The sequence below is a fragment of the Pristiophorus japonicus genome, chromosome 2 (genome assembly GCF_044704955.1).
Source record: "Pristiophorus japonicus isolate sPriJap1 chromosome 2, sPriJap1.hap1, whole genome shotgun sequence".
NCBI lineage: Eukaryota > Metazoa > Chordata > Chondrichthyes > Pristiophoridae > Pristiophorus > Pristiophorus japonicus.
Genome location: NC_091978.1, coordinates 16,232,068 through 16,256,891, shown reverse-complemented (window position 1 = coordinate 16,256,891; position 24,824 = coordinate 16,232,068). Strand labels below are relative to the sequence as shown.

The window sequence follows — 24,824 nt, the reverse complement described above, 5'->3', positions numbered from 1 at the left end:
TTCCCACATTCCTATGACCAGCAATTTTTGGCATGTCCCCGACCAGCAGAACTAGTTTCTCACTATCTACCCTTCATATCTTGAAAACTTCGATCACATCATTCCTTAACCTTCTAAATTCAAGGGAATACAACCCGGGTCTGTGTAAGATGAATCTGGAACATGGGTTGTCTGTATGTCTCACCTACCCCACTCCCTTAACACAATGAATGATTGAGCGCACTTCGCAATCAGCTATCGAGTGAAAATGTTGTTTTACATTAACTTAAAAATAAAAATTTGGGATCCAATAACCGAGAACTTCCGAGAAGAATGCGTCAATGTGCTATTATCACCGAAACACCGCCGCTTTCGGCGAGCGGATGTGGAGCCACGGGACAGAATGGAAATCACGGCCAAGATCGTGTAGCCACCTGTCGCAGTGGGAGCTGGCCCGCGAGCTGTTTTTCTCCGACTCGTGCTGCGCGTCCAGCAGGATCTGCTCCATGTCCCCGTTGTGGATAGAGGTCGAGGAGGGGACATGCTCCAGGGCCCGTGGGCCACTGTGCTGACTGTAGTTTAGCTGCACCCATGAACCTGCGGGGGATGAAAGAGGGGACAAAATGAACGAGAGCCCATCTTGGCAACAATAATCGGCGGTTATTCCCAGAGCTCAAAACATGAGAGCAATGACGGACAGGTAAAGACCATCGAGCCTGTTCCACTCCATTGTGATTCCTTGTCTACAACACGTATACTTCACCCCACCAGAAACCACGTGATCTCCTGGGAGAGGCAAAAAAAAATTAAAAACACCCAAGCCAATTTGGAGAAAAGAAATCTGGGAAATTCCTCTCCATCCCATCTCGGCGATCGAAATGAGTTCAGGAGATCACTCTGGCCATTAAATTCCCTGCAGTACCTACCTTCTGTAAGAGGTGATCCTACAACTATTTTAGTTGAAACCATAAATCAAGTATTATTAAAGGGGGCACTAAAACCGACAAACAAACACATTAACTTTTTACTGTAAACTTAAATCAAATTAGAATTCCTACAGAAGGTAGGACATGTGACAGATTGTATAAGTTAAAATCACCCCCCACTAACCCAAACGGGTGGGAGCAGTTAAATGGTTAAAAATCGGAATCCCGCCTCCAAATCAGCCCATTCCCAGTTTTGATGGAGGCGGGATGGAATCAGGATGTGGTTGGGCAGCCATTCCGCTGCCAGGAGGCAGTATGTTAATTTAAATATTAGAATGAGGCTCGAAGCCACTTTTTTTAACCTCCAATTTGTTGTTAAATCTATCTAGTCAGGTTTGACATACTTTGTAAAACCCGTCAGTTGCACAAGGCGAGGACTGTTGCATCCTGGATAGCTCCCCCCCCCACACACCCACCCCCACCCTGCTTCCCACAATCATCCCTAGACAGGCGGTAGCAGCCCCATCTCCCTGGCAAAAACGCCATTTTGTGCTGTTAGTGACACATCTCCCCCCCACCACCCCCCCTCCTCTCCTCCCGGAGGCGCTAACAGGGGCAATTTTGCCCCCACAGTCTGTAACACGTGGTGCTGGGGGAGAGGGGTTACTGAGTGACAGTGTGAGGGAGCTGGATTAACATCAGTAGAGATACAGTCAGTAACACAGGGTGCTGGGGGAGAGGAGTTACTGAGTGACAGTGTGAGGGAGCTGGATTAACATCAGTAGAGATACAGTCAGTTACACAGAGCGCTGGGGGAGAGGGGTTACTGACTGTATCTCTACTGATGTTAATCCAACTCCCTCACACTGGATTAACATCAGTGCAGATACAGTCAGTAACACAGGACACGGGGAGAGGAGTTACTGAGTGACAGTGTGAGGGAGCTGGATTAACATCAGTGCAGATACAGTCAGTAACACAGGGCGCTGGGGGGAGGGGTTACTGAATGACAGTGTGAGGGAGCTAGATTAACATCAGTACAGATACAGTCAGTAACATCCCTCTCATTGTCACCCAATAATCACGTGGCCAGCAACCCGAAACCCTATGTGAACATCACGTGACTGGCTAAGCCACTCAACATGTAACAGCCCTACCCACCTGTGAGCACCCTCACAGGTTCATACATTATAATGACCCAGTTATTTACTGCAGGAATACCAACCGTGCCAGTGACGGCAACCATGGGGTCCCTTCGCCGCTGCCAAACCACCCCCCCCGCCCACGAACGGTGACATCAGCACGGTCAGAGAACATCTATTTCTGTCGCCCATCTGCATGAGTCCTATTTCAGCAGATTAAGCATTTCCCTTCCCTACCACCCTCCCCGCCCCCACCCCACCCCAATGTAACGTGCTGGCTGTCAAGCCATTTGGAAGGTCCACATTGGATGAAACCAAGCATCGAAATAGCCCCAGTCAATTTCATAACTCACTTCGGTTGCCTTAGTTGCCGAAGTTACAGCGAAGGTATACCAGAAACTCTCTGTCTCTCTGACTCCCTCCACCACTGTTGGTCGTGCCTTCAGGAATTCTCTTCCAATGCCCATCCCCTCATTATTGTAATGTCCTTACTCGATAGTATGAAACCACCACACGAGGCACATCCTGGGGACAAGGTCACACACAGACCTTCACTCTTTATTTACAGCACTAAGACAACCCAACCCTGCGTGGGACCTCCCTTTATATACCTGGGTGCCCAGCTATGGGGCAGTCTCCCACAAGTGCTCTTCTTGTAGTCAAGATGTGCATCAAGGTCAAGTGTGTACAGTAATACAGTGGTGTTACATACATGACAATTATCACATTGCTGATTGTGGGAGCTTGCGGTTTGCAAATTGGCTGCTGCGTTTCCTACATTACAACAGTGACTACACTCCAAAAAGTACTTCATTGGCTGTAAAGCGCTTTGAGACATGCGGTAGTCATGAAAGGCGCTATAGAAATTCTTTTCACGACCTCAGGTCATCCCAAAAGCATGTTACAGCCAATGAAACACTTTTGAAGCATGGTCACTGTTGTAATGTAGGAAATGCAGCATCAATTTGTGCATAGCAAACTCCCACACACGCAATGTGATTATGACCAGATAATCTGTTTTTAGCAATGTTGGTTGACCGATAAATATTGGCCCCAGAACACTGGGGAAAACTTCCCTGCTCTTGTTCCAAATAGCGCCAAGGGATCTTTTACATCCACCTGAGGGGGCAGACGGGGCCTCAGTTTAACGTCTCTTTTGAAAGACGGCCCCTTCCACAGTGCAGTACTCCCTCAGCATTGCACTGGGAGTGTCAGTCTGATTTATATGCACCAGTTCCTGGAATGGGACTTGAACCCACAAACTTCTGACTCTAGTGGCGAGTGCACTACCCACTGAGCCACGGCTCCTGATGCACGAGAGATTTAATTGCAAAATATCTGCTGTGGCAGTCAAATCCCTCCATGGCCTCACCCATCCTACAGTAAGGATCTCTCCCGGCTATATTTCCAGCACATGCCCTCCCCTCTACAACTATTTTTGTAAATCATTATTACAAGTGCCCCCTTATTAAAGGGGCACTAAACCGACAAATAAACAAATTAAACTTTTGGCATTAAATAAATCAAATTAAAATTTGGTTGCCGGGGCTGATGATGCACTCCAGTCCCTCCGGCGCCCACCTCTCGCGGAAGGCCGCGAGCGTACCGGTGGACACCGCGTGCTCCATCTCCAGGGACACCCTGGCTCGGATGTAACCGCGGAAGAGAGGCAGGCAGTCGGGCTGAACGGCCCCCTCGACCGCCCGCTGCTTGGACCGGCTGATGGCACCTTTGGCCGTACCCAGGAGCAGTCTTACGAGGAGGCCCTCCGACCTGCCCGCTCCCCTCCGCACAGGGTGCCCAAGGATCAGGAGCATGGGGTGGACACTTGTTTAGTCGCTGGTCTCCTGCCCTCTGCGATTCCAATTCCTATTGCCCTGCTTTCAAAAACATCTTTCAAACTCTTTCCCTTATGTCACGGTGAGAAATGGCAGCTGTAGTTGGAAACAATTACCTGACCAGAAATGCCTTGTTAACACACAATCACAATTCCTTCGATTATGTTGGAAGATGCAGAAGCTTTCAATACCAGCCTTCCTGCCTTGTCTGTTCTTAGACAAGCTAAAACCGCAAGATGATACATTTGGAGACTGGATTCAGATGTATTTTCCAGTGGTTCTGCCACTTTTGCTCCTGGTCACAGCTGCTAATTGAAACTTGCATTGTTGTAGCACCTTTCACGACCTTCGACCCAGATTTACAGCCAATGAAATACTTTTTAAAGTGTGGTCACTGTAGGCAGCGCGACAGTCAATTTGCGCACAGCAAGCTCCCACAAACTTGCTGCATGAAAAAAATTCTCCTCATCTCCACTCTGGTTCTTCTGTCAATGATCAAAACCTGCGTCCTCTGGTTACCGGCCCTCCTGCCAGTTTCTCCGTCTACTCTATCAAAATACTTCATTATTTTGAACACCTCTATTAAATATCCCCATAACCTTCACTGCTCTAAGGAGAACAACCCAGCTTATCCAGTCTCTCCACATAACTAAAACCCCTCATCCCTTGTACCATTCTAGTAAATGTCATCAGCTCCCTCTCCAAGGCCTTGACGTCCTTGCTAAAGTGTGGTGCCCAGAACTGGACAACAAACTCCAGCTGAGGCCTAACCAGTGATTTATAAAGGTTTAGCATATTCTATGCTTCTATTTATAAAGCCAAATGAACTTGTATATAGAGTGAGAATTATATTGATGGGAGAGTTAAGGCACTAAATGGATGAATTATGTCGACCTTGGTTCTATAATTATTGTGGGTGGCTTCTTTCGGCCTACTTCCAACACAAATAGGCCCAGCTCTGTCACACGATACAAAAATTGGCCGTGTGGTTGATAATGAAGAAGAAAGCCCTAAGACTGTAGGAAGATATCAATAGACCGGTCAGGTGGGCAGAACAGTGGCAAATGGAATTCAATCTGGAGAAGTGTGAAGTAATGCATTTGGGGAGGGCTAACAAGGCGAGGGAATACACATTAAATAATTGGACACTGAGAAGTGTAGAGGAACAGAGGGACCTTGGAGTGCATGTCCACAGATCACCGAAGGTAGCAGGACAGGTAGATAAGATGGTTAAGAAGGAATACGGGATATTTGCCTTTATTAGCCGAGGCACAGAATATTATAGAAATGTATAAGATAATGAGGGGGCGCGACAAGGTGGATGCAGAGAGGATGTTTCCACTCGTGGAGGAATCTCGAACTCGGGGGCATAGTTTCAGAATAAGGGGTCGCCCATTTTAAACTGAGATGAGGAGGAATTTCTTCTCTCTAGAGGGTTGTAAATCTGTGAAATTCTCTGCCCCAGAGAGCTGCGGAGGCTGGGTCATTGAATATATTTAAGTTGGAGAGAGACAGATTTTTTAAACGATGTGAGTAAAGGGTTATGGAGAGTCAGCAGGGAAGTGGAGCTGAGGCCAAGATCAGTCATGATCTTATTAAATGGTGGAGCAGGCTCGAGGGGGCAAATGGCCGACTTCTGCTATTGTTATTGTTCTTATAAAAGCAGGGAGGTTATGCTTGAACTGTATAAAACACTAGTTAGGCCACAGCTAGAGTACTGTGTGCAGTTCTGCGTACATTACAGGAAAGATGTGATTGAACTAGGGCAGGTACAGAGGTTATTTACGAGGATTTTGCCTGGACTGGAAAATTTTAGCTATGAGGAAAGATTGGATAGGCTGGGGTTGTTTTCTGTGAAAAAGAGGGGGCCGAGGGGAGATCTTATTGATGTGCATAAAATTATGAGGGGCCTCGATAGAATGGATAGGAAGGACCTATTTCCCTTAACAGAGGGGTCAACAACCAGGGAACGTAGATTTAAAGTAAGGCAATGGCAGACATTAAAAGATCACATGGATGAACTTCAACAATTGTACATCCCTATCTGACGTAAAAATAAAATGGGGAAGATGGTTCAACCGTGGCTAACAAGGGAAATTAGGGATAGTGTTAAATCCAAGGAAGAGGCATATAAATTGGCCAGAAAAAGCAGCAAACCGGAGGACTGGGAGAAATTTAGAATTCAGCAGAGGAGAACAAGGGTTTAATTAGGAGGGGGAAAATAGAGTATGATAGGAAGCTTGTTGGGAACATAAAACTGACTGCAAAAGCTTCTATAGATATGTGAAGAGAAAAAGATTAGTGAAGACTAATGTAGGTCCCTTGCAGTCAGAATCAGGTGAATTTATAATGGGGAACAAAGAAATGGCAGACCAATTGAACAAATACTTTGGTTCTGTCTTCACTAAGAAAGACACAAATAACCTTCCGGAAATACTAGGGGACCGAGGGTCTAGCAAGAAGGAGGAACCGAAGGAAATCCTTATTAATCAGGAAATTGTGTTCGGGAAATTGATGGGATTGAAGGCCAATAAATCCCCAGGGCCTGATAGTCTGTATCGCAGAGTACTTAAGGAAGTGGCTCTAGAAATAGTGGATGCATTGGTGATCATTTTCCAACATTCCATAGACTCTGGATGAGTTCCTATTCATTGGAGGGTAGCTAATGTAACACCACTTTTTTTAAAAAGGAGGGAGAGAAAACAGGGAATTATAGACCGGCTAGCCTGACATCAGTAGCGGGGAAAATGTTGGAATCAATTATTAAAGACGTAATAGCAGCGCATTTGGAAAGCAGTGACACAATCAGTCCAAGTCAGCATGGATTTATAAAAGGGAAATCATGCTTGACAAATCTGCTAGAATTTTTTGAGCATGTAACGAGTAGAGTGGACAAGAGATGTGGTGTATTTGGACTTTCAAAAGGCTTTTGACAAGGTCCCACACAAGAGATCAGTATGCAAAATTAAAGCACATGCTATTGGGGGTAATGTATTGATGTGGATAGAGAACTGGTTGGCAGACAGGAAGCAAAGAGTAGGAATAATCAGGTCTTTTTCAGAATGGCAGGCAGTGACTAGTGGTGTACCGCAAGGTTCAGTGCTGGGCCCCCAGCTATTTACAAGATACATTAATGATTTGGCAAAGGAATTGAATGTAATATCTCCAAGTTTGCAGATGACACTAAGCTGGGTGGCAGCGTGAGCTATGAGGAGGATGCTAAGAGGCTGTAATTGGATAGGTTAGGTGAGTGGGCAAATGCATGGCAGATGGGGTATAATGTGGATAAATGTGAGGTTATCCACTTTGGTGGCAAAAACACGGAGGCAGATTATTATCTGAATGGTGACAGATTAGGCAAAGGGGAGGTGCCACGAGACCTGGGTGTCATGGTGCATCAGTCATTGAAAGTTGGCATGCAGGTACAACAGGTGGTGAAGAAGGCAAAAAGCATGTTGGCCTTCATAGCTAGGGGATTTGAGTATAGGCGCAGGGAGGTCTTACTGCAGTTGTACAGGGTCTTGGTGAGGCCACACCTTGAATATTGTGTTCAGTTTTGGTCTCTTAATCTGAGGAAGGACATTCTTGCTATTGAGGGAGTGCAGCGACCGTTCACCAGACTGATTCCCGGGATAGCAGGACTGACATATGAGGAGAGACTAGATCGACTAGGCTTATAATCACTGGAATTTAGAAGAATGAGAGGGGATCTCATAGAAACATAGAAAATGCTGACAGGATTGGACAGGTTAGATGCAGGAAGAATGTTCCCGATGTTGGGGAAGTCCAGAACCAAGGGTCACAGACTAAGGATAAGTGGTAAGACATTTAAGACTGAGATGAGGAGAAACTTCTTCACTCAGAGTTGTGAACCTGTGGAATTCTCTACCACAGAAAGTTTTTGAGTCCTGTTCATTAGGTATATTCAAAAGGGAGTTAGATGTGGCCCTTACAACTAAAGGGATCAATGGGGTATGGAGAGAAAGCAGGAATGGAGTACTGAGGTTGGTTGATCAGCCATGATCATATTGAATGGTGGTGCCGGCTTGAAAGGCCGAATGGCCTACTCCTACACCTATTTTCTATGTTTCTATGTAATTAGGGGGAGGGTTCGAAGGGATTTGAGGGGAAATGTCTTCACCCATGGGTTGTGGGGGTCTGGAACTCACTGCCTGAAAGGGTGGTAGAGGCAGAAACCTTCAATACATTTATAAAGTAGTTGGATGTGCACTTGAAGTTTCATGACCTACAGGATTACGGACCAAGAGCTGGAAAGTGAGATTAGGCTGGATAGCTCTTTGTCGGAAGGCGCGGACACGATAGGCCGAATGGCCTCCTTCCATCCTGCAAATGTCTATGGTTCTATGATCATGGCAGTTGCATTGAGCTGAATCTCCTGGCTGGGCTTTTACTTTTCCTGTTTAGCAGCGAACACCCGCAGGGGTTGGTGTATCCTGGGACTGAACTAGAAACTGAGCTTAGCGCTAGGGACAGTGAAACAAAAACAAAATGTTGGAAATGCATAAAAAAAAACATTTCTCGGCCTTTCCTGTTTTCACGCGTTGGTGAATCTGCTACGTATTTCAAGCATTTTCGTGATTTTTGTTTTTGCCTTTGATATTTTTCACCCCCCTTTCCAGTTGTTCTGGCTGTGAGAGACGCTGTTGGAACTCACTGATCAGATGGGCAGTGTCCCGAGATCCTGGGGCCTATCTTATGATTGGACGGTACTGGAAAGGGTTGGGGGCCAGCTGGCTGTTCACACATAGTGGGCAAATTTAACTAGACCAGCCACCTAAACACTGCAGATACAAGAGCAGATAAGAGGCTGGGTATTCTGTGGCGAGTGTCTCACCTCCTGACTCCCCAAAGCCTTTCCACCATCTACAAAGCACAAGTCAGGAGTGTGATGGAATACTCTCCACTTGCCCGGATGAGTGCAGCTCCAACAACACTCAAAAAGCTCAACACCATCCAGGACAAAGCAGCCCGCTTGATCGGCACCCCATCCACCACCTTCAACATTCACTCCCTCCACCACCGGCGCACCGTGGATGCAGTGTGTACCATCTACAAGATGCACTGCAGCAACTCTTCGACAGCACCTCCCAAGCCCGTGACCTCTTACCACCTGGAAGAACAAAGGCAGCAGGCGCGTGCGAACACCATCACCTGCAAGTCATACACCATCCTTACTTGGAAGTATATTGCCGTTCTTTCATTGTCACCGAGTCAAAATCCTGGTAATCCCTCCGAAAGAGAGTGCCTGAACAGAGAGACCAGGGGGTATATGTGCACAAATCGTTGAAAGTGGCAGGGCAGGTTGAGAAAGTGGTTAAAAAAAAATAATACAGGATCCTGGGCTTCATGAATAGAGGTGTAGAGTACAAAAGCAAGGAAGTTACGATGAACTTTTATAAAACACTGGCCTGAAATGGAGTATTCTGGGCACCGCATTTTAGGAAAGTTGTGAAGGCCTTAGCGAGGGTGCAGAAAAGATTTAGAAAAATGTTTCCAGGGATGAGGGACTTAAGCTGCGTCTTAAAGGACTATGGGCTCAATTTTCCCCAGTTATTTGCGCTGTTTTTTTGGTGCGCGCCACTTTTTTTGGCCTAAATTTAAAAATCCAAGTTTCCACAATCTTTGTGTGCCAGCGTAACTCAGTTAGTTACAATTTTTTTAGGTTAAGTTTTTTTTTTGTGTAACCTGACGTCTGCACCAGTTTTTCACAATTATGGAAGTTTGGCCAATTTAAATTTCTCCGAGGTCGGTGTATGTGACCACTCCCGAAAAACCTGCTGGGCACTTAAGAGAAACCAGCGCACATTAAAAAATCGTCGCAGAAAGACGCCATTGTTTTTATGCAAAGTTTTGGAGGGAGTCAAGAACACACAAATATCCATAAGCAAGCTTACATTTTTAAAACTTAAAACACAGGAAATGAAAATTTAATGGCATTCTTTTAAGTTTTCATTTTTAAAAAACTGAACCGCCACCACCGAACGTCTCCAAACCAGGCTCGAGGGTCGGAGCATCGGCCGGCAGAATCAGTCCCTCGCCCGGATACAGGGTCTCGGCTTGAAAAGAAGCCCAGGGGGGGGGGGGGTTGGGGGACTGTGGAAGGCGAACGGAAGGCATGAGAAGCCTACACCACACATCAAATGAAGCCCGGGGTGGGGGGGGCGGGTGTTCCGATTATTGCACCTGCTCAGACCTGGGTGTGGTCCATATTAAGGCGTTGATCTTGGGGAGAGAGAACAAAGAACCTTATCCTGCCTGCTGTTTTGAGCTTCTTGCAAAGGTACAATTTAATCATGGGGGTAATACTGACAATGCCATACCTCATGCAAGCCTTCTGCATGGTGGTGCTGCGGAGTTGACAATGGATTCAACATCATCGCATGAGGAACCTCAGAGCACGTAGGGTGATGGGCAGGAGGCCTTACCCACATCGGGTATATCGAGACAGGCATTCGTATCTGCACCCGAGTGATGCAGATTGTGTCAGAAGACTCCGTTTTTGCAAAGAAGTTGTCACTGAAATCTGTGAGTTAGTAAAAGCAGACTTGCAACCTAGAAGCATTGGGGAAAATTGAGCCCTTAGGCTGGAGAAGCTGGGATTGTTCTCCTTGGATATATTCATTAGTTATATTCGAGAGGGAGTTAGATATGGCCCTTACGGCTAAGGGGATCAAGGGGTATGGAGAGAAAGCAGGAAAAAGGTACTGAGGGAATGATCAGCCATGATCTTATTGAATGGTGGTGCAGGTTCGAAGGGCCAAATGGCCTGCTCCTGCACCTATTTTCTATGTTTCTAGAGCAGAGAAGATTGGGAGGAGATTTGACAGAGGTGTTCAAAATCATGAGGGATCTAAAGAGATAGAGAGAAACTGTTCCCATTCCCATTGGCAGAAGGGTCGAGGACCAGAGTACTCAGACTGAAGGCGATTGACAGAAGATCCAAAGACCAGCATGAGGAAAAACTTTTTTTACGCAGCGAGTGGTTAGGATCTGGAATGCACGGCCTGAAAGGGTGGTGGAGGCAGAGTCAATCGTGGCTTTCAAAAGGGAGTTAGATAAGTACTCGAAGAAAAACAAATTTCAGGGCTACGGGAAGAGAACGGGGGAGTGGGAATAGCTGAAGCGCTCTTGCAGGGAGCCGGCATGGGCTCGACGGGCTGAATGGCCTCCTTCGGTGCTGTAACCATTCTATGATTCTATGGGGCTAACAAATGGGCCTAGGAATTGGGCCACAGCTATTTGTGGACACGTGAGGGGTGTCGTTATGGCCTACAACCCCCACTGCCCCCCCACCCCCCCCCCAGTCAGTACTGCCTCAGAGCAAACCAATCTTGGAGAGGGGACATCAACCTAGCATTATCTGCATGTGCAAAGGGCTCCAGATGTGGGTTTGGCCTTGCCCAATATGGCGTGCGGTGCAGCTCCATCCGGAAAAATCCTTGCAGGCTTCTCGCATGCCATGTTGGGGCCTTAGTAGTCTAAGTAGTGCCTGAAAAACAAGCGCTGCATGAACCAATTCCCAGGCCATGCTGTTTAATGTTGTTTATTTGTTCGAGGAAACATTTATCGCCTACCTCACTTGTCATTATTTGTTCTGGGGACAAGGACGACCCATCCCAAACTGCCAGTGGGCATTAAAGGACAACTGCACGGTTAAAATTGGGACCATTGTTTCATCAGTGGCATTAGCCAAGGCATGGAACTATTGAGCGGTCAATGGGCGGAATGGAAATTCTGCCTGTACTCGTTTCTGATTTAATCTTCTACCCAAAGCCTCGCTTTAATAAACAGGGAGATCCAATTCTCAGGGATGCTAGGCGTTCCTGTGTTGGAAGCAGCCTTGATGAGGCAGTGTCTGGAATTGTTCACATTCAAAGACCGGAGCTTAAAATAGTATTGGGTCATTGAAATGCGAATAGCTTGCTGCCATGTACAGCAGCATAGTGGTTATGTTACTGGACTAGTAATCCAAAGCACAGACTAATGATCCAGAGACGCGACTTCAAATCTCACCACCACAGCTGGGGGAATTTTAGATTCAGTTAATTAAATAAATTTGGAACTAAAAAGTTAGTATCAGTAACAGTGACCATACCGGATTGTCGTAAAAACCCAACTGGTTTACTAATGTCCTTTAGGGACGGAAATCTGCCGTCCTTACCTGGTCTGGCCTATATGTGACTCCAGACCTACAGCAATGTGGTTGACTCTTATATGCCCCTTTGAAATGGCCTAGCAAAGTTAGCACTATGGGAGCACCTTCACCACACGGACTGCAGCGGTTCAAGAAGGCGGCGGCTCACCACCACCTTCTCAAGGGGCAATTAGGGATGGGTAATAAATGTCGGCCTTGCAAGCGATGCCCACATCCCAGGAATGAATAAATTAAAAAAATAAATAAATAAAATGTATTGCGCTGACTCTACAATCAGGGGGCTTCCAGCAGTGACTGCCTCTCACTGGAGGCTACATCTCAGAAATGCAGAGAGGCATGCACACCTGTGACACATTCCCTACTCCCAATGAATACCACAGCTTGGGGACCATCCTTTATAGAAAGAAAGACTTGCATTTACAGAGTGCCTTTCAAGACCTCAGGATGTCCCAAAGTGCTTTACAGCCAATGAAGTACTTTTGGAAGTGAAGTCACTGTTGTGATGTAGGAAACGCGGCAGCCAATTTGCGCACAGCAAGCTCCTCTCAGGTGGATGTCAAAGATCCCATGGCACTACATCAAAGGTGTGCTGGCCAGTGAAAGGCGCTATATAAATGCAAGTCTTTCTTTCATTTCCCCCGCCCCCGTCACAAACAGTTTTAAGATAAATGGCCACATAATCTGTTTTAGTGCTGTTGATTAAAGAATAATCACATAAAGGATTATAGTCCAGAACCAGGGGTCACAGTCTTAGGATAAGGGGTAAGCCATTTAGGACTGAGATGAGCAGAAACTTCTTCACTCAGAGAATTGTGAACCTGTGGAATTCTCGTCCACAGAAAGTTGTTGAGGCCAGTTCGTTAGATATATTCAAAAGGGAGTTAGATGTGGCCCTTACGGCTAAAGGGATCAAGGGGTATGGAGAGAAAGCAGGAATGGGGTACTGAAGTTGCATGATCTGTCATGATCATATTGAATGGTGATGCAGGCTCGAAGGACCGAATGACCTACTCCTGCACCTATTTTCGATGTTTCTATAAATATTGGCCAGGACAATATTGGCCCTGCTCTTCTTCAAAATAGTGCCATGGGATCTTTTACATCCACCTGAGAAAACAGACAGGGCCTCGGTTTAATGTCTCATCTGAAAGACGGCATCTCTGACAGTGCAGCACTCCCTCAGCACTGCACTGACGTATCAGACTAGTTTTGTGTGCTCAAGGTTCTGGAGTGGGACCTGAACCCACAACTTTCTGACTCAGAGGCGAGGGTGCTGCCCACTGAGCCACGCCCCCATTTCTTCCTCAGGAGGGGAGGAGGCTGACGGTGCATAATGCTCCTTTCCCATGCTAACCCTGATTGGTCACTGCAGATGCCTGTCAAGCCCCAGTGTTCAACGTTCCAAGTTTGGCTGATGGGGGCCTCGGGGCATTTACACACATTCCGTTACTCTACCCAAGCCCACCCACCCTCCATTTCAAGTAGCTCAGTTCTTCCTCTTCAAATACTTATCCAATTCCCTTTAAAATGACCTCTAGACTCTGCCTCAATCACCACTTCTGGTAAGTCATATCATGGAATCACAAAAGGAGGCCATTTGGCCCACTGTGGCCATGTCAGTTGAAAAAGAGCTACCCAGCCTAATCCTACCTCCCAGCTCTTGGTCCATAGCCCTGTAGGTTACGGCACATCAGGTGCACATCCAAGTACTTTTTAAATGTGGTGAGTGTTTCTGCCTCTACCACACTTTCAGGCAGTGAGATCCAGACCCCCACGCCCCTCTGGGTAAAAAAAGTTCTCAACTCCCCTCTAAACCTCCTGCCAATGACCCGAAATCGATGCCCCCCGGTTGCTGACCCCACTACTAAGGAAAATAGATCCTTCCTATCCACTCTATCTAGGCTCCACATAATTTTATACCCCTTAATTAAATTTCCCCTCAGCCTCCTCTGTTCCAAAGAAAACAACCCCAGCCCTATCCAATCTTTCCTTGTGGCTAAAAGCATCTGGTGTTTGTATGGTCATCTGTCTCACCTCTCCAATCATTCTTCGAATGCTAATCCTGACTCATCGCCTCGTGCCATCCATTCACCAGCCAGTGGAGACAATCTTTCACTGTTTACCCTCCATGAACCTTTCATACGATTTTAGAAGGTCTCTATTCATGATAAAGAGCAGCTAATTATGTAGAACATTGCATCATGCAGAAACCCCCTGTGCAGAATTCTACTGGCGAAAAGATTAATTTGTACAGGGACTGAAAAAAATCTGTTCTTGCTACTTGTGCCTGAAGCAAACACAGCAATCAAAGGTGATAAGCGCACACACACACATCCAGGGACATATACACATACAAATACAAATATACATCATCATCATAGGCAGTCCCTTGAAGTCAAGAAAGACTTGCTTCCATTCTAAAAGTGAATTCTCAGGTGACTGAACAGTCCAATACAGGAATTACAGTCTCGGTCACAGGTGGGACAGACAGTGGTTGAAGGAAAGGGTGGGTGGGGAGTCTGGTTTGCCGCACGCTCCTTCCGCTGCCTGCGCTGGTTTTCTGCAGGCTCTCGGCGACGAGACTCGAGGTGCTCACCGCCCTCCCGGATGCTCTTCCTCCACTTAGGGCAGTCTTTGGCCAAGGACTCCCAGGTGTCGGTGTGGATGTTGCATTTTATCAATGTGGCTTTGAGGGTGTCCTTGAAACATTTCCTCTGCCCACCTGGGGCTTGCTTGCCGTGTAGGAGTTCCGAGTAGAGCGCTTGCTTTGGGAATCTTGTGTCGAGCATGCAGACAATGTGGCCCGCCCAACGGAGCTGGTCAAGTGTGGTCAGTGCTTTGAATGTTGGCTTGATCGAGAACACTGACGTTGGTGTATCTAGCCTCCCAGGGGATTTGCAGGATCTTGCGGAGATATTGTTGATGGTATTTCTCGAGATTTGAGGTGTCTGCTGTATATGGTCCATGTCTCTGAACCATACAGGAGGGCGGGTATTACTACTGCCCTGTAGACCATAAGCTTGGTGCCAGATTTGAGGGCCTGATCTTCGAACACTCTCTTCCTCAGGCGGCCGAAGGCTGCGCTGACACATTGGAGGCGGTGTTGGACCTCGTTGTCGATGTCTGCCCTTGCTGATATTAGGCTCCCGAGGTATGGAAAGTGGTCCACGAATATACGCACAAACACAGGCACACATGCAAGCACATATATACATACATACACAGACACCTGCACACGGACACACACACACACACATGCTCACAAGTACACACCCATACACAAGAACATAAGAAATAGGAGCATGAGTAGGCCATTCGGCCCCTCGAGCCTGCTCCGCCATTCATTATCATGGTTGATCTTTGACCTCAACTCCACTTTCCCGCCAGATTCCCATATCCCTTGATACACACCCCCCCACCCAGAGTCCAAAAATCTATCTATCTCAGCTTTGAATATACTCAACGATTCAGCATCCACAGCCCTCTGGAGCAGAGAATTCCAAAGATTTACAACCCTCTGAGTGAAGAAATTCCTCGTTAGTTCAGTCTTAAAAGGCCGACCCCTTATTCTGAGACTGTGCCCGAGTCCTAGACTCTCCAGCCAGGGGAAACAATCTCTCAGCAGCTACCCTGTCAATTTGCCTCAGAATCTTATAAGTTTCATGAGATTTCCTCTCATTTTTCTAAACACCAGAAAGTACAGGCCCATTCTACTCAATCTCTCCTCATAGGACAACCCTCTCATCCCAGGGATCAATCGAGCGCACACGCACATTCATGCATACATAGAGGGAGTAGAGTACAATTGTGAATAATACAAATCTTGTCAATGTAGTAAATAGTAAGAAAGAGGGTGCAGAGTCGATTTACAAGGCTGATACCAGAAATGCAAGGGTAGACCTATCAGGAAAGGATGAACAGGCTGTGCCTATTTTCTCTTAAAAAAATAAGACTGAGGGGTGATCTAATAGAGCTCTTTACAATTATGAAATGTTTTGATAGTATGGATAGAGAGAGAATGTTTCCACTTGTGGGGAAGAGCATAATTAAAGGCCATCAATTTAAGATCGTCACCAAGAAATCCAATCGGGAATTCAGAAGAAACTTCTTTACCCAGAGAGTGGTGAGAATGTGGAACTCGCTACCACAGGAAGTGGTTGAAGCGAATAGTATCGATGCATTTAAGGGGAGGCTAGACAAGCATATGAGGGAGAAGGGAATAGAGGGTTACACTGATAGAGTTAGATGAGGAAAGACGGGAGGAGGCTAGAGGGAAGCATAAACGCCGTCATGGACTGGTTGGGCCAAATGGTCTGTTTCTGTATTGTATATCCTATGGAATCCTATATTAAGGCTCGGTGAAGGTGTTGATGATGGCTTGAAGTTCAGCCTCCGAGTATGCGCAGACGCAAACGTTGTCTGCATACTGTAGTTTAATAACAGAGGATGGGACGACCTTGGATCTGGCCTGGAGGCAGTGGAGGTTGAACAGACTCTCATCTGTTCTATAATTTAGCTTCACTCCGGCTAAGGGTGAGATGTAGCATTGCAGCGAGGAACATCAAGAAGAGCGCTGATGAGATGACGCAGTCCTGCTTGACCCCGGTCCGGACGTCGATCCGTTGGTCAGGATTGTGGCTTGCATGTCATCATGGAGCATGGTGACAAACTTTGGAGGGCAGCCAAAACAGAGGAGGACGCTCCATAATCCCTCACAGTTGACAGTGTCAAAGGCCTTTGTGAGGTCAAAAGGTGGCCATGTACAAGGGTTGGTGCTGTTCCCTGCATTTCTCTTGTAGTTGTCGCGTGGTGAAGATCATGTCCGTGGTACCCCTCAGCCATCATCAACACCTTCACCGAGGCGTACGAGAGCATGGACCTTACGCTAAACATCCGTAAGACCAACCTGATCCCGCCACACAGCACTGCCCCTGATTATCAATATCCACGATGAGGCCTTGGACAACGTGGACCAGTTTCCATGCTTCTGGAGCCTACGATCAGCAAGAGCAGATATTGACGATGAGGTCCAACACTGCCTTCAGTGTGCCAGTGCAACCTTCGGTCGCCTGAGGAAGAGAGCGTTTGAAGACCAAGACCTCAAACCCGGCACCAAGCTCATGGTCTACAGGGCAGTCGTGATACTTAACCAGTTTATGGGGAGTGGGCAGGGAAGTGGACCAGAGTCCATGATCGGATCAGCCATGATCGTATTATATGGCTCAGAGACGTGGACTATATACACAACAGACACCTCAAAGCGCTGGAGAAGTACCGCAAGATCCTGAAAATCCATTGGCAGGACAGACGCATGAACGTCAGTGTTCTTACTCAGGCCAACATCGAAGCACTGACCATGCACGATCAGCTCCATTGGGCGGGCCACATTGTCCGTATGCCCGACATGAGACTCCAAAAGCAAGCGCTCTACTCGGAACTCTGACACAGCAAGTGAGCCTCAGGTGGGCAGAGGAAACGTTTCAAGGACACCCTCAAAGCCTCCTCGACAAAGTGCAACAACCCCACCGGCACCTGGGAATCTCTGGTCCACGACCGCTCAAAATGGAGGAAGAGCATCTGGGAGAGCGCTGAACATCTTGAGTCTCGTCGCCGAGAGCATGCAGAAAACAAGCGCAGGCAGCGAAAGGAGCGTGCGGCAAACCAGTCCCACCCCCCTTTTCCTTCAACCTCTGTCTGTCCCACCTGTGACAGAGATTGTAATTCCCATATTGGACTGAAATCACCTGAGAACTCACTGAGAGTGGAAACAAGTCTTCCTCAATTTCAAGGGACTGCCGATTATGATGATGATGATGATGTAAAGGCTAGCAGCAGACTTCAGGAGGACACAGACAGACTGGTGAAATGGGCAGATACATGGCAGATGCAATCTGATGCGGCTAAGTGTGAAGTGGTGCACGTGGTAAGGCAGTATAATTAAAATGGTACTATTTTGAGGAGGATGCAAGAGCAAAGGGGTCTGGGGGGGTAAATATTCCCAAATCTTTGACGATTCCAAGGCAGTTAAGAAAGCTTTTGGGATATTTGGCTTTGTAAATAGGGGCATTGAATACAAAAGCAAGGAAGTCGTGCTGAACCTTTACCTGGTTAGTCCTCAGCTGGAGTATTGTGTTCAACTCTGGGCACCACATTTTAGGAAGGATGTCAAGGCCTTGGGGATGGTACAGAGGAGGTTTACCAGAATTGTACCTGTCATGTATTTAACCATCTTGCAATGACAGTCATGTAACTGTAACTCATGTACTCTGTACCTGTACCCTAGAAATGCACACCCTGACCACAGGGGGTGAACTTGCAGGAGACACTCCTCACCTGGGTTTCCAGGTATAAAAGGGGAGGTCCCATCCAGGGTCAGCGCTCCTTGGTCCTGGCAATAAAGGTGAAGGTCACAGAGTGACCATGTCTGATATATCCATGCCTCGTGTGAGTTAGTAGTAAGGTGCAGGGACACTACATTTGGCGACGAGAAACGGGAATCACCGAACCACGAGGATGGCCACCGGTGGCACAGAGGAACGTTACTGTGTGGGTGAAGACTGGGACGACCGTGGAAATACTCCAGCAGAGCTTTGTCACGAAGGACTGGCTGGGAGCGACAGCGGCTGACAAGCGGAGGGCGCATCTACTGACCACCTGCGGACCACATACGTATGCTCACAGCCCAAAAGCCGGCGGACAAGTTTTTTGAAGAGCTCAGCCAGCTGATCAGTGAGCATCTCAAGTCGGCGAGTAGCGTACACATGGCCCGGCACCAGTTCTACACACACCGGCGTCGGGAGGGACAAAACAATTTGGACTTCACGGCGGAACTGCGGCGCTTGGCCAGTCTCTAAGTTCACAGACGCCTGCAGGGGGGAGATGTTAAGGGACTTTTTCATTGAGGACATTAATCATGCCGGCATTTTCAGGAAGCTCATAAAGACTAAGGACTTAACTTTAGAAGGGGCGGCATTGATAGCTCAGACCTTCATGGCAGGGGAAGAGGAGACCAAGCTAATTTACGCACACAGCCCTGGTCCAAACGTGGCTACGGACCAGGGAGTTAACATGGTGAAAGCGGCTCGGAACCCCACAGGCAGGCAAGGGCATTTCGAAACCGCCCAGGCAGCAACAAGCTCTAGGGTGGCCCTGCAACAAGGACAATGGAAAGGGGATCGGCAAATCACGCCATCTCGAGGAACAATGCGTCCCGCGATGGGATCATTAACACCCACCATCAGAGTGCCTAGAAACAGCCAAATAGGCAGAGAGGAATGTCTGGTAATAGTCCTTTTGTTAACAGCAATCTCAATCTCAGCTCATGCTGGAGGTGAGGGGGTAGACACACTGCGAGAAGCTGCAGGTTCCAGCAATATACCTGTAGGATTTGTAATGTCAGTGGACACTTGGCCAGGATGTGCAAAAAGGCAGTAGCGAGGCTAATCTGCGAGACAGAGGAACCAGACAAGGGGTCTGCTATGCTGGATGAGACCTGGGGTAAAGCCATAGATGCTGAAGTTCAGCGGATTCATGTGGCTGACGTTCACAGCTCATACACTAAAACGCCACCCATGATGATGAAAGTCTTACTGAATTGCATCCCGGTGCACATGGAGCTGGATACGGGAGCTAGCCAGTCACTCATGGGCGCCCAACAATTTGAGAGACTATGGCCACACAGAGCTAGCAGGCCCAAACTGGAACGCATTGAGACGTAGCTACGGACGTACACCAAAGAGATCATCCCAGTGCTGGGCAGTGCAAACTTGGTGGTAACACATAATGGATTACAGAACCGGCTGCCACTCTGGATCGTCCCGGGAAATGGCCCCGCGCTCTTGGGGAGGAGTTGGCTAGCTGAGATGAATTGAAAATGGGGGGGGGGGGACGGGGGGACGTGCACGCCATTTCATCTGTGGAGCGAAGTTCATTCTCACAGGACCTGCAAAAATTGGGGTCACTGTTTCAACCAGTTGTCAGAACGTTCAAGGGCACTAAAGTAGTGATACGCATCACTCCGGACGGCAGACCAGTGCACCACAAAGCCAGAGCGGTGCCATATGTGATGCGTGAAAAAATTGAATGTGAACTGGACAGGCTGCTCAGAGAGGGCATAATTTCAGCCGTTGACTTCAGCGACTGGGCAAGTCCCATCGTTCCCGTCCTCAAAGCAGATGGCTCAGTTAGGATTTGTGGCGACTACAAAGCCACCATCAACTGAGTGTCGCTGCAAGACCAATACCCGCTCCTGAGAGCAGAGGACCTTTTTGCCACGCTGGCAGGTGGCAAGCTGTTCACGAAGTTGGACCTCACTTCGGCCTACATGAACTGGCTGAAGAATCCAAGCTTCTGACCACCTTCACGATGCACACGGGATTATTTGTCTACAACAGGTGTCCGTTTGGCATTCGTTCGGCAGCAGCCATCTTTCAGAGAAACATGGAAAGCTTGCTCAAATCCATTCCTGGAATGATCGTATTCCAAGACGACATTCTCATAACGGGTCGAGACACCGAAGAACACCTCCACAATCTGGAGGAGGTGCTACGCCAATTGGATCGGGTAGGCTTGCGGCTGAAAAAGGCCAAGTGTGTGTTTTTGGCCCCAGAGGTCGAGTTTTTGGGCAGGAGGGTTGCCGCAGACGGGATCCGGTCCACTGAATCAAAAACGGAGGCGATCCGCCGGGCGCCCAGGCCCGGCAACACGTCGGAGTTGCGATCATTCCTGGGACTTTTCAACTATTTTGGGAACTTCCTGCCGAACTTAAGCACATTGCTGGAGCCGTTACACATGCTCCTGCATAAAGGTTGTGAATGGTTTTGGCGGGACTGTCAAAAACGGACTTTCAATAAAGGCTAGGAACCTGCTGTGTTCCAACAAACTGTTGACTTTGTATAACCCTTGTAAAAAAACTGGTCTTAACATGCGATGCATCATCCTACGGGGTTGGGTGTGTCTTGCAGCAGGGTAACGATGACGGCCGACTCCAACCGGTGGCTTACGCCTCCAGGTCGCTCTCCCAGGCAGAGCGTGGATATGGCATGGTCGAGAAGGAAGCACTCGCTTTCCACCAGAGCCACAACTGAGACGCTCCACAAGAGAGCGCCGACCACCTGACAGACTTAACCTCTGAAACAAAAGGACTTAAGGTGGGAGGTGATGTCATGTATTTAACCATCTTGCATGGACACTGTACCTGTACCCTAGAAATGCACATCCTGACCACAGGGGGTGAACTTGCGGGAGACACTCCTCACCTGGGTTTCCAGGTATAAAAGGGGAGGTCCCACCCAGGGTCAACACTCCTTGGTCCTGGCAATAAAGGTGAAGGTCACAGAGTGACCGTGTCTGATATATCCATGCCTCGTGTGAGTTTGTAGTAAGGTGCAGGGACACTACAGTATCAGGGATGAGGGACTTGAGAAGCTGGGACTGTTCTCCATCAAGCGGAGAAAGTTAAGGGGAGACCTAATTAGAGGCATTCATAATTTTGAGAGGTTTTGATAGAGCACAATGGGAGAATTTGTTTCCTCTGGTAAGCAGGTCAGTAATCAGAGGTAAAAGATTTAAAATAATTGGCAAAAGAACGAGAGGGAAAATGAGGAGAATTGTTTGCACAGAGGAGTTGTTAAGATCGACAATGAGCTACCGAAAGGGGGGTGGATTCAGATTCCAGAGGAAATGTCAAAAGGCAATTGGACATGTAGAAGAAAAAGACAGACTTGCATTGCTATAGCGCCCATACAGCCAATGAAGTACTTTTGGAGTGTAGTCACTGTTGTAATGTGGGAACTGTGACAGCCAACTTGCACACAGCAAGCTCCCACAAACAGCACTATGATAATGACCAGATAATCTGGGGTTTTTTGTTATGTTAATTGAGGGACAAATATTGGCCAGGACACCAGGTATAATTTCTTCAAAATAGCACCATGATATCTTTTACCTCCACTTGAGAGGGCAGACGGGGCCTCGGTAATGTCTCATCCAAAAGACGACACCACCGACAATGCGTGCTCCCTCAGCACTGCACTGGAGTGTCAGCCTAGATTTTGTATGCTCATGTCTATGATTCTATACACACACACACATACCAGCACATCCATATAAACACACAACATGTACATACGCATCCACATGCATGCACGGGCATACTTCAGCGCAAGCACATGCACATATACACACACAGAAAAAAATAAAGAATCAAAGATACTGCAACACGGATCTCTCCGGCCGGGTATTTACTGTAACCCCGTCCCACCCCCTCCACCACTGTAAGTCTAGACACTGGGTGCCGGCGAGCAGTTTGACCACAAACATCCCCTTCACTCCACCAGTACTTCGGCAAAGGAACTAGTTAAACCTCTCTGCTCTGCCGTTCCTCAGTGGACTGAAATCCCGCTGTGTGATCCTGAAGGAAGAAAGACTGGGATTTATAATTGCAAGTCGCACATCCCTCAGAAACAGCTCAAATTGTTTCATCGCCAATTAATTCCTTTGGTGTGCACGTACTGTTGCCACACCAGGTCCCATAAATAGCAGCGCGATTGACAGCCCAGTTAATCCGAGTTGATGGAATGTTTGCTGAAAACACTGGCGGGAGGGCTCTGTTCTTCTCCAAAACATGTCCACCTGACCAGACTGACTCCGCCTCGGTTTTAGATCCTCAGTTAAACGCCAGAGCGGTTATAGCACTCTCGATTCTGAGTCAGCAGATCGTGGGATCAAATTCCACTCCAGGGACTTGAGCACATAAATCTAGGCTGACACCCCCAGTGCAGTGCTGAGGGAGTGCTGCACTGTCGGAGGTGCCGTCTTTCAGATGAGACGTTAAACCGAGGCCCAGTCTGCCCTCTCAGTTGGACATGAACATTCCCAAGGCACTATTTCTAAGAAGAGAAGGGGGGTCTCGCCAGTGTCCTCTGCCAACAATATCATCATCCTAGGCAGTCCCTCGAAATCGAGGAAGACTTGCTTCCACTCTAAAGTGAGTTCTCAGGTGACTGAACAGTCCAATACGGGAATTACAGTCTCTGTTACAGGTGGGACAGACAGTGGTTGAAGGAAAGGGTGGGTGGGGAGTCTGGTATGCCGCACGCTCCTCCCGCTGCCTGCGCTTTCTGCATGCTCTTGGCGACGAGACTCGAGGTGCTCAGCGCCCTCCCGGATGCTCTTCCTCCACTTAGGGCGGTCTTGGGTCAGGGGTTCCCAGGTGTCGGTGGGAATGTTGCACTTTATCAAGGAGGCTTCGAGGGTGTCCTTGAAATGTTTCCGCTGCCCACCTTTGGCTCGTTTGCCGTGAAGGAGTTCAGAGTCGAGCGCTTGCTTTGGGAGTCTTGTGTCTGGCATGTGGACAATGTGACCCGCCCAGCGGAGCTGATCGAGTGTGGTCAGTGCTTCAATGCTGGGGATGTTGGCCTGGTCGAGGACGCTAACGTCGGTGAGTCTGTCCTCCCAGAGGATTTGCAGGATCTTGCGGAGACATCGTTGGTGGTATTTCTCCAGCAACGTGCGGTGTTTACTGTACATGGTCCATGTCTCTGAGCCATAAAGGAGGGCGGGTATTAGTACAGCCCTGTAGACCATGAGCTTGGTGGCAGATGTGAGCACTCTCTTCCTCAGGCTGCCGAAGGCTGCGCTGGCGCATTGGAGGCGGTGTTGAACCTCGTCGTCGCTGTCTGCTCTTGTTGACCCGGAAACTGTACCCGTTTCAACATTATCCCACCCCACACCCCCCCCCCCCCCTTTTATCGGAGATGGTCCGGGTCTCAGAGACCCGGGTCATGGCCCAGGCCAGCACGCGACACTAAAGAGTGCGAGTGCTTTGGCCGGTATGCCTGTGATCCCTGGGTTTATGACCTGCGGTGCGCACGCGCAGGTAGGCCGTCTCCGATCACGTGACATTCACTCACACACGGGACCAGACGGCGGTAACAGCGCCCTCTGGGGAGTCGCCGCAAGGGGGTTGGTCCGGCTTCGCTCCGCCAAGACCGGGACTCAAAAGGTCGAAACACCGTGAGTGATGGAGTCTGCCCCGATTATTAGAAGCGAGCTACATTCTCCTGGTAATGCGGAGTCCATTTGTGGCCTCCAGACTCAAAATATTCTTCTTCTTCCTCGGCGATCCCTCGTGTTGAGGATGACTTGCTTCCACACCAAAAAGGGATGAGTTCACAAGTGTTTTGATGAAGGACCTAATATTCCAGATCCCCACGTGTGGTGGTCACTGCACACCAGCCACCACCATCATCATAGGTAGTCCCTCAAAATCGAGGATTGCTTCCACTCTAAAAGTGAGCTCTTGGGTGACACTGGACAGTCCAATACAGGAATTACAATCTCTGTCACAGGTGGGACAGACAACGGTTGAGGAAAGGGTGGGTGGGGAGTCTGGTTTGCCGCACGCTCCCTCCGCTGCCAGCCACCACACGGGCTTGACAGAGCTAGGTCTTGGTCCAGTGGCAAGAATTAACCAGGACGACTGGAGACCAAGCTCTGCTGCACGGACCTAGCGCGTACGGTGCTGAACTGCCACTCTAAAGAAAGAAAGACTTGGATTTATATAGCGCCTTTCACAACCACCAGACGTCTCAAAGCGCTTTACAGCCAATGAAGTACTTTTTGGAGTGTAGTCACTGTTGTAATGTGGGAAACGTGGCAGCCATATTGCAGTGGGCCCTCACCTCTTCTGGGCCCCGATCACATCCCTCTGCAAACTCTCGCCGCTCCTTCGCCCTGACCTCGCCGCTCCTGCTGTACCTGC

At 48.3% G+C, this 24,824-nt stretch overlaps 1 protein-coding gene across 1 annotated transcript in view; it reads right to left on the bottom strand.

Moving 5' to 3' along the window:
- LOC139236038 (BCL2/adenovirus E1B 19 kDa protein-interacting protein 3-like) overlaps positions 1 to 24,824 on the bottom strand; it is a 72,210-nt gene that overhangs the window by 25,009 nt on the left and 22,377 nt on the right. The window contains exon 2 of the mRNA XM_070866793.1: positions 414 to 576. Within this exon, the coding sequence (XP_070722894.1) occupies positions 414 to 576 (163 nt within the window). The remainder of the gene's footprint in view (positions 1 to 413; positions 577 to 24,824) is intronic.